At 40.4% G+C, this 11,244-nt stretch overlaps 1 protein-coding gene across 1 annotated transcript; it reads left to right on the forward strand.

Annotated features, from left to right (window-relative positions):
- Positions 1-9,830: 9,830 nt before the first annotated feature.
- Hspb3 (heat shock protein family B (small) member 3) lies at positions 9,831-10,807 on the forward strand. The gene has a single exon (XM_026385939.2). The coding sequence runs from the start codon at positions 10,022-10,024 to the stop codon at positions 10,478-10,480; it is 459 nt and encodes a 152-aa protein (XP_026241724.2). The 5' UTR covers positions 9,831-10,021; the 3' UTR covers positions 10,481-10,807.
- Positions 10,808-11,244: the final 437 nt, after the last annotated feature.

An 11,244-nucleotide genomic window follows, 5' to 3' on the forward strand; every position in this document is an offset into this window, starting at 1 on the left:
CAACAGCAGAGCGGCCCCAAAGCCTGCTGAGGGGCGGAACCGGCCCCTCCCCCAGTGCCTGCAAGTGAGGCGAACCTGCAAGCCACGGGCGGGCGGGTCAGGCCCAGCAACCAGCCAAGTGACAGCAGATACACGCGCCTGCAGGGAACGTGGACCGGACCCACTAGGACAGGTCCGGCGGACGGCTGAGGGCAAGGCCCGTCCCCTCCCCCAGTGTCTGCAGGTAGGCGGGGGACTATGAACAACAGCAGAGCGGGGCCCAAAGCCTGCTGAGGGGCGGAACCGGCCCCTCCCCCAGAGCCTGCAAACGAGGCGAACCTGCAACCCATCGGGAGGTTAGGCCCAGCAACCTACGGAGTGACACAGGTGCCCCTGGCGCCTGCTGAGTAGGTGGACCTTTGACCGACCAGCAAAGCAGACCTAGGGCCTGCCAGCATGGTAGATGGTTCACACTAATTGGAGGAGGATCACAACCACTACCTGCCCTGCAAGAGTGATTTTCCAACTATACAAGAGCAATATAAATAAATAGAGGGAAAATATCAAAGACACAACAATTTCACCAAGCAGAAAGAAACGCCAGCGGTATGAAACGACAAGGAAAGAAAGGACCACAGGCAATGCAGGTCAACTCAACTTTAGAAGAGGTAATAGCTGCAACAGATGGAATGTCAGATAGAGAGCTCAGGACATACATGCTTCAGATGATCTGGAGTCTCAAGGAAGACATGAGACAGCAAAATCAGACAATGAAAGATCACATCGACAAACAAATCCAGGAAGTAAAAGATCAATTTCACAGGGAGATAGAGGTAATAAAAAACAAACAAATAGAAATACTAGAAATGCAGGAAACAATAAACCAACTTAAAAACTCAATTGAGAATACTACCAGCAGAGTGGATCACTTAGAAGATAGAACATCAGACAATGAAGACAGAGTATTTCAACTTGAAAAGAACATAGATAGCTCAGCAAGTCTACTAAGAAACCATGAGCAGCACATTCAAGAGCTATGGGATAATATCAAAAGACCAAACTTAAGAGTCATTGGGATACAGGAAGGCACAGAGCTCCAAACCAAAGGATTAAGCAATCTATTCAGTGAAATAATACAAGAAAACTTCCCAGACTTGAAGAATGAGACAGAATCCCAAATCCTAGAAGCCTACAGGACGCCGAATGTGCAAAATCATAAGAGATCCACACCTAGACACATTATAATGAAGATGTCCAACATACAGAATAAGGAGAGAATTTTAAAAGCTACAAGGGAAAGGAAGCAGATTACATTTAGGGGTAAACCAATCAGGATAACAGCTGATCTCTCAACACAGACTCTAAAAGCTAGAAGATCCTGGAATAACATATTTCAAACGCTTAAAGAAAATGGATTCCAACCAAGAATCGTGTATCCGGCGAAATTAAGCTTCAGGTTAGAAGATGAAATTAAAACCTTCCATGATAAACAAAAGTTAAAAGAATTCGCAGCTAGAAAACCATCTCTTCAAAAAATCCTTGGCAAAACATTACAGGAAGAGGAAATGGAAAATAACATTGATAACCAACAATGGGAGGTTGGACAGTAAAGGGGGGAAAGTAGTCAAAGAGGATAACAAATCAGGTTTAGTAACATCAATAAACAAATATGGATAGAAGAACAAACCATATCTCAATAATAACCCTAAATGTTAATGGCTTAAACTCACCAATTAAGAGACACAGGCTAGTAGAATGGATCACAAAACAAGACCCAACAATATGCTGTCTACAGGAGACGCATTTGATAGGAAAAGATGTACATAGACTGAAGGTGAAAGGTTGGGAAAAATCATATCACTCATATGGACCACGGAAACAAGCAGGAGTGTCCATACTCATATCTAATAAAATAGATTTCAAGCCAAAGCTAATCAAAAGGGACAAAGAAGGACACTTCATACTGCTCAAGGGAACCATACACCAACAAGACATAACAATCATAAATATATATGCCCCAAATAATGGTGCAGCTGTGTTCATCAAGCAAACTCTTCTCAAGTTCAAGAGTCTAATAGACCACCATACAATAATCATGGGAGACTTCAACACACCTCTCTCACCACTGGACAGATCTTCCAAACAAAAGTTAAATAAGGAAAGTATAGAACTCAATAACACAATTAACAACCTAGACTTAATTGACATATATAGACTATACCACCCAACATCAAGTAGCTACACTTTTTTCTCAGCAGCACATGGAACCTTCTCAAAAATAGACCATATACTATGTCACAGGGCAACTTTTAGACAATACAAAGAGGTAGAGATAATACCATGCATCTTGTCTGATCATAATGGAATGAAACTGAAAATCAATGATAAAAGAAGGAAGGAAAAATCAAGCATCACCTGGAGAATGAACAATAGGTTGCTGAGTGATCAATGGGTATTAGAAGACATCAAGTAGGAAATTAAAAAATTCCTAGAGTTAAATGAAAACACAGACACAACATATCGGAATCTTTGGGACACATTGAAAGCAGTTCTAAGAGGAAAATTCATTGCTTGGAGTTCATTCCTCAAAAAAAGAAAAAACCAACAAATAAATGATCTCATACTTCATCTCAAAATCCTAGAAAAAGAAGAGCAAAACAACAGCAAAAGAAGTAGAAGGCTAGAAATAATTAAAATCAGAGCTGAAATTAATGAAATTGAAACAAAAGAAACAATTGAAAAAATTGACAAAACTAAAAGCTGGTTCTTTGAAAAAATAAATAAAATTGACAGACCCTTAGCCCTGCTAACGAAGAGAAGAAGAGAGAGAACCCAAATTACTAGCATACGGGATGAAAAAGGCAATATCACAACAGACACTACAGAAATACAGAAGATAATCAGAAATTACTTTGAATCCTTATACTCCAATAAAATAGAAGATAGTGAAGGCATAGATAAATTCCTTGAGTCTTATGATCTGCCCAGATTGAGCCAGGAGGATATAGACAACCTAAACAGACCAATAACAATAGAGGAAATAGAAGAAACCATCAAAAGACTACCAACTAAGAAAAGCCCAGGACCGGATGGGTATACAGCAGAGTTTTACAAAACCTTTAAAGAGGAACTAACACCAATACTTTTCAAGCTATTTCAGGAAATAGAAAAAGAGGGAGAACTTCCAAATTCATTCTACGAGGCCAACATCACCCTGATTCCGAAACCAGACAAAGACACTTCAAAGAAAGAAAACTACAGACCAATATCTCTAATGAACCTTGATGCAAAAATCCTCAATAAAATTCTGGCGAATCGGATTTAAATACATATCAAAAAAATTATACACCATGATCAAGTAGGATTCATCCCTGGTATGCAAGGTTGGTTCAATATACGGAAATCAATAAATGTTATCCACCACATCAATAGACTTAAAAATAAGAACCATATGATCATCTCGATAGATGCAGAAAAAGCATTCGACAAAGTACAGCATCCCTTTATGTTCAAAACTCTAGAAATATTAGGGATAACTGGATCATACCTCAACATTGTAAAAGCAATCTATGATAAGCCACAGGCCAGCATCATTCTGAATGGAGAAAAATTGAAGGCATTCCCTCTAAGATCTGGTACAAGACAGGGATGCCCTCTCTCACCACTTCTGTTCAACATAGTCCTCGAAACACTGGCCAGAGCAATAAGGCAGACGAAAGAAATTAAAGGCATAAAAATAGGAAAAGAAGAACTTAAATTATCACTATTTGCAGATGATATGATTCTATACCTAGCAGACCCAAAAGGGTCTACAAAGAAGCTATTAGAGCTAATAAATGAATTCAGCAAAGTGGCAGGATATAAGATCAACACGCATAAATCAAAGGCATTCCTGTATATCAGCGACAAATCCTCCGAAACGGAAATGAGGACAACTACTCCATTCACAATATCCCCCCAAAAAATAAAATACTTGGGAATCAACCTAACAAAAGAGGTGAAAGATTTATACAATGAAAATTACAGAACCCTAAAGAAAGACATAGAAGAAGACCTTAGAAGATGGAAAAATATACCCTGCTCATGGATAGGCAGAACTAACATCATCAAAATGGCGATATTACCAAAAGTCCTATATAAGTTCAATGCAATGCCAATAAAAATCCCAACAGCATATCTTGTAGAAATCGATAAAAGAATCATGAAATTCATATGGAATAATAAAAGACCCAGAATAGCAAAAACAATACTAAGCAGGAAGTGTGAATCAGGCGGTATAGGGATACCAGACTTCAAACTATACTACAGAGCAATAGTAACAAAAACAGCATGGTACTGGTACCAAAACAGGCGGGTGGACCAATGGTACAGAATTGAGGACACAGTAACCAATCCACAAAACTACAACTATCTTATTTTTGATAAAGGGGCTAAAAGCATGCAATGGAGGAAAGATAGCATCTTCAACAAATGGTGCTGGGAAAACTGGAAATCCATTTGCACCAAAATGAATCTGAATCCCTATCTCTCGCCGTGCACAAAAGTTAACTCAAAATGGATCAAGGAGCTTGATATTAAATCAGAGACATGGCATCTGATAGAAGAAAAAGTTGGCTACGACCTACATGCTGTGGGGTCGGGCTCCAAATTCCTCAATAGGACACCCATAGCGCTAGAGTTAACAAATAGAATCAACAAATGGGACTTACTCAAACTAAAAAGTTTTTTCTCAGCAAAAGAAACAATAAGAGAGATAAACAGGGAGCCTACATCCTGGGAACAAATCTTTACTCCACACACTTCAGATAGAGCCCTAATAACCAGAATATACAAAGAACTCAAAAAATTAGACAATAAGATAACAAATAACCCAATCAATAAATGGGCCAAGGACCTGAACAGACACTTCTCAGAGGAGGACATACAATCAATCAACAAGTACATGAAAAAATGCTCACCATCGCTAGCAGTCAGAGAAATGCAAATCAAAACTACCCTAAGATACCATCTCACTCCAGTAAGACTGGCAGCCATTAGGAAGTCAAACAACAATAAGTGCTGGAGAGGATGCGGGGAAAAGGGCACTCTTGTTCATTGCTGGTGGGACTGCAAATTGGTGCAGCCAATTTGGAAAGCAGTATGGAGATTTCTCGGAAAGCTGGGAATGGAACCACCATTTGACCCAGCTATTCCCCTTCTCGGTCTATTCCCTAAAGCCCTAACAAGAGCATGCTACAGGGACACTGCTACATCGATGTTCATAGCAGCTCAATTCACGATAGCAAGACTGTGGAACCAGCCTAGATGCCTTTCAATAGATGAATGGATAAAAAAAATGTGGCATTTATATACTATGGAGTATTATTCTGCATTAAAAAATGACAAAATCATAGAATTTGGAGGGAAATGGATGGCATTAGAGCAGATTATGCTAAGTGAAGCTAGTCAATCTTTAAAAAACAAATACCAAATGACTCCTTTGATATAAGGGGAGTAAACAAGGACAGGGTAGGGACGAAGAGCTTGAGAAGAAGATTTACATTAAACAGGGATGAGAGGTGGGAGGGAAAGGGAGTGAGAAGGGAAATTGCATGGAAATGGAAGGCGATCCTCAGGGTTATACAAAATGTCATATAAGAGGAAAGGAGGGGCAAGACAAGATAATACAAATGGAAGAAATGATTTACAGTAGAAGGGGTAGAGAAAGAAAAGGGGAGGGGAGGGGAGGGGAGGGGAGGGGAGGGGGGATAGTAGAGAATAGGACAGACAGCAGAATACATCAGACACTAGAAAGGCAATATGTCAAGCAATGGAAGGGAAACTGATATGATACAGCAATTTGTATATGGGGTAAAAGGGGGAGTTCATAATCCACGTGAATCAAACTGTGTAACATGATGTATTAAGAACTATGTAATGTTATGAACGACCAATAAAAAAAAAAATAATAGTCTTTACCCTAAAACAAGAATTCTGCTGTCGTTCCTTAAGCTACTGGTGAAAAGTCAGGTCACTTTGAAAAGTATTATTTTTCCTCGACAAAAATGACAAAGGTCTTTATGATCTGGTCTCTGCTGACCTCTCCAGCCTCATTTCCCCTCTTCCTACTTTGCAGTATGCACATGGCCATGCTGAGATTCCTTTGTCTCCTCTAATCATGAGGTTCTCTTTGGGCTCTAGCATCTTGAACATGCTGGCCTGTTACCTTCCTCCCCTACCTAAATATTCATTTGGCTTACTCCAGAATCCTTCTTATTGCAACTGAGTCATGGCTCTTTCTAGAAAACCTCCCTGGACTCCCAGCCTAGTTGTTATTGGAATCCTAAAGAGGGGTTCCTGAGCAATTTATAAATCAGACTACACAGTGTTTCTCACCTTTTAATTATGATATCATAGCCCTCTGAGTACTTTTATATTTTTTCACCTAATTTCCCCTCCATCTCCCCACTGAAAAACTAATACCACAGATATGCGATATGTCAGTGTAGTACCATGACCCCTTTGAGGACAAACTATTATACTGCATCTAAGTTTATGTATTTTGTTCCATAAGAACCAGTTCTTGCCCCTTTAGGGCAATATCACTTCCACTGGACATGCAGGGAGTAGAATAAGAGAAAGCCCCACTTGCACACTCAAGAGGCTAAGAAAAACAATAGCTGCCATTCCTCCCTGTTGCATCAAACACTGGAGAGGCTCAGGGAGGTAAGGATGACAGTATTGATTTAGGCTGTCCTTGATCTACCCAAGGGCAGTTACTGGTGGAGCTGAAGTTAAATTACTGTGGCTTGGAGATAATTAGCTACAGTAAGACACAAGGACTAGGAGGTTTTGTGTGGCTTTATAAAAAGATGGGAGATACCTGACTTTAGCCATGGGCATAGTGAAGAACTGGTTGAGCAAAAGCCCAGAGGGGAGGGAGGGACTCCTGAGTGGAGGTAAAGGTAGAAGGGGAAGCTTCTCACTGGGTGTGCATAGAAGGCTTCAAGCAAAGCCACCTACCTGGGAAAGTGACACCAGGACACAAGAGAAACCCTGAGGAGGAGAAGGAGTTTGGAATCTCTACTTCAGAGAAAGAGGAGAAGCTGACCAAAGTACCAGAGGATGGCCAAGTAACATCAAGGGTCAGCTAAATAGAAATAACCAAAAAGTTGTAGCAGTTCGATCTTTTGTCTTTCAACAAATATCTTGCATGCCTACCATTTTCCAGACGCTCTTTGGTGCTGAGAATATCGCCATGAACAATACAGTTTCTGACCTCAAAGTGCCATTGTGTTTCCCAACTGGACTATAAATCCATAAATAAGATAATTTCAGATGCTAACAGATGGCAAAGATTGCACTGTATGTTCCAAAAGATACATTACTTGCATAATTATATACTTTATTGTCTCTATAGTTTGATGTTCTTAAAAATCTTTCTGGCTGGAGGGAGACTAGCCAATTCTTAGAGATAGCAAAGGGCATGACGAGGAGCCTGCCTTTGATAGATGAAGTACCCAATTCAGAGCCAGACCTCCTCTTTCTGGCCCATGCACCCCAGGAGGAAATATTCCTTTTCTTCAGTCATCCCAGGCCAGGTACTTGGGCTACAGGTGTGGTCACCTGTAGCATAGAGTCTGATGGAATCATTCAAATTAGCCCAGCCTGCAATGCATCCCCTGCTTTACCTCTCCCTCAAAAACCCTAACAAAGCCTCTGGCCCAACCCCTGCCCTTGCTTCCGACTCCAGCCTTCTGACTGCCCTGAGGTTTCCTTGCGCCCTGTGTGGTCTGCCTCCTGTCTCTAGGACTTGGGCATATAGTACACTTCATTGTCCTGGACTTCTTCCATCTCCTCTTGTGGCTACCCCTCATCAAAGCATCTAATCAAATAATCCAGAACAAGAAGCTAGGGGTTCTAATGTCTCCTTCAAGGGTACACAGCCCCAGTTACCTAACTTCCTCTAACTACATTCCACCCCTTAAATATTCCACCACCTTGCAAGAGCGGCACCAGCTGGAGACCAAGACTTTTAGAGGACATTTAATATCCAAACAATAGCACATTTTTTAAGGGAGAATTCTATATACAATGTTGTATTCTCTTAGATTAAACCAGTAGGCCAATGATGTCATTTGTTCCATTATTGGTAATACTCAGTTTGATCATTTGTTAAGTCGGTGGCTGCCTGACTTACCCTTTTCAAAAGAGTCCTTTTCTTTTCGTATTTCATAAGTGACCTGTGATATGTGATACTTGGAGACTGTTCTCCCAATGATTTTGGCAGCCATGGATGATTCTTGCCCTAATCAAATATTACTGTAGTGGTTTCAAAATTAAACTATTTCATCTGGTTGACCAAACAAAACAACAACAACAAACAGAACAAAGATAAAGATAAAGACTATGACAGGGTGACAGGAGGACTTCCATTGAAAATACTCTCGGGCAGAGGTTAACACTTGATCTGCTGCCTAAATGATAAGCAAGAAGCAACCTTGAGACAATCTGAAAGTGGAGTGGTCATAGCAAAGGGACTTGCAAAGAGCCCAAGGAAGTGACAAGGGTATTCATGGGACAGAAAGGAGGCAAGTGAGGCTGAAGGGTGAGGTAGGGGAGGAGGTCAGCAGGGACCAGATAGCAGGGGCCAGAGAATTCTTGAAGGCCATGGAAAGACTTTGCAAAGTTTTTTTTTTTTTTTTTTGAACTTTAAAGCAAGATGACCTTCTTGGAAGCTCTAGAACACATGGAGGATTACTAGGAGGACACAAGACGGGGACTGTAGACTCTCAGAGAGATTCTATTTATATAAGCAAACACAGACCCCTGTACTGGGGATTGAACCCAGGGGTGTTCTACCATTCAGCTACATTCAGCCTTTTTATTTTTTATTTTGAGATAAGTTCCCACTGTTTGATGAGGGCCTCCCCAAATTTGCTGAGGCCGACTTTGAATTTGGGAGCCTCCTACCTCAGTTTTGGATCATAGTTGTGCACCATGGCAAATTTTGACTTTTAAAACAAGTACAAATAATAGCACATTATATGCTGCTCTGGACTTTTCTTTTTTGCTTAACTTGGAAATCCTTCTACAGCAGTGGATTAAGGGCTGTCTCCTTTTATGTTAAGAAAAGTTAACATAAAGAGTGTTCAGAAATTATATGTAATTTATTTTGGCCACTTAGTTATAACAGAGCAGCAACTAGATTGATCCTTAGTTTTCTGTACTTTAATATAAAAAAGTTCAAATCTATGACACTTTTTTTCTTCCTTTTGGCTTTATACTCATCACTGATTTCCCATTCTATGCCCCTCTGCCCCTCCTTAAATTTAACACTTACATAGCTTAGTCAACTGATCTCATTTTTGGTGAATCAAATGTTAAAAAAAACAAAAACAGATGATATGGCACACAGATGTCCCTTAAACATGAAAGAGTAAATGATGAAAGAAATTATGTGTAGTACTGAGGATTGAGAGTTTTGAATACTTGAGATGTGTGTGTGTGTGTGTGTGTGTGTGTGTGTGTGTGTGTGTGAGTTTCTCCTTAATCATAGCTGCAGCCTTCTCTCCCCAGCTCTGGATTGGGTGGCTAGGGAGAGGCAGTATTAGCGAATTTGATAAGATGACTGCTCATCTCTGGACTGTTCTAAGAAACCCTATACCTTTCAATTACTGAAGTCCCCAAGGAGAAAGCACTCACCCAGATCTTTTTCAAATGCCCCTTTGGAGTTCCATTTTCTCTTGATGTAAGCAAGGCAGACACATTTGCCAAGGATAACTGAGACTGTAAGAGCAGCCCTTGACTGGGCAGCTTGTGCAGGCTGCTGTGTGGCTAAATGCAACTCGGAAACATGCCCTATAAATAGCCCTTCATTGTCAGCCTGTGTGAAAAGACAAGAGTGAGTGTGCGTGGTCTGATTCAGGCCTAATGAAGTGGTTTCCTCTGGGCAGAGCTATAAACCCAGTAGCTGCTCTGTCTGGGAATCTAGTCAGAAGGCAACTGCAAACGTTCACCACTCTCTGAAGGGAAGCTCTTCCATGCTGGCTTTGCCTCCACTATGGCAAAAATCATTTTGAGGCACCTCATAGAAACTCCAGTGCGTTACCAGGAGGAGTTTGAAGCTCGGGGTTTGGAAGACTGCAGACTGGATCATGCTCTATACGCACTGCCTGGGCCAACCATCGTGGACCTGAGAAAAGTCAGAGCCGTGCCGCAATCTCTTCCAGTGGACTCAGCAACCACAGAGACGCCACCCCAAGAAGGCAAATCCCACTTTCAAATTCTGCTGGACGTGGTCCAGTTCCTCCCAGAAGATATCATCATTCAGACCTTCGAGGGCTGGCTGCTGATTAAAGCTCAACATGGAACCAGAATGGATGAGCATGGTTTCATCTCACGAAGCTTCACCCGACAGTACAAACTGCCAGATGGCGTTGAAACCAAAGATTTGTCTGCCATCCTCTGTCATGATGGAATTCTGGTGGTGGAAGTAAAGGATCCGCTTGAGACTAAGTGAAACCTTATCGGGGTTCCTGTTCCTAGGATATGAGGAAGATGTTCTATGGATGGTACCACGGGAATTTTTGTGTTACCCACGTTTGAAATAATTTGCTATGACTTTTATGAAGGTTAAAAATATATACATAGTTCCTGGTATGTTGAAGATGTTTTTATTATTCTTATGCCGAAAGAGAAATTGTTAAATATGTTTGTGCAGTTCAAACTGATGCTATTCTTACAAGGAAAACATTGAACCTTTAGGAGACTGTACATTGATACTAGAGAGGTCTCAGAATTGTTTCTTAATGACTCCAACAATGCTAGACAGGCTATGTTTTTATAATTCATGGCAAAAGATTGTTCTCACTTAAGGAATCCTTTTCCATTTTGTGAAGATTTTTATACTGCTAAAAAGAGTTGTGATTCCCTTCACTTGATAGGCTTTTCTTTTCAGTGAATTTTAATTAAAGTGGAGTTTTATAAATATGGAGTGTGAAAGTTAAAATACAGCACTTGGAAACTGAGTGTGAAATTTATTTATGATTCATGATAGTTGTTACTGCCTTAAATATCAGTTGGAAAATCCAAATAAAAGTATTATTCTTAAAATTTTTCAGATATCTTATTTTTAAAAGTTCGAATATGTACCTTGTTCATTTTTTTTTTCTAAGCCAAACTGGATCCTATCTGGAGTTTTATTTTTTGAGTCGTGTGTGGATATCTATAAACTACTAATAAGATAGATATTAACACATATTGTATTCTTATTAACTTTAGGCA

The sequence above is a fragment of the Urocitellus parryii genome, chromosome 1, assembly GCF_045843805.1.
Source record: "Urocitellus parryii isolate mUroPar1 chromosome 1, mUroPar1.hap1, whole genome shotgun sequence".
Classification (NCBI taxonomy): Eukaryota; Metazoa; Chordata; class Mammalia; order Rodentia; family Sciuridae; genus Urocitellus; species Urocitellus parryii.

Excerpts from the sequence above, each read along its gene's own strand:
- Hspb3 (XM_026385939.2), top strand. The coding sequence starts at position 10,022 with ATGGCAAAAATCATTTTGAGGCACCTCATAGAAACTCCAGTGCGTTAC.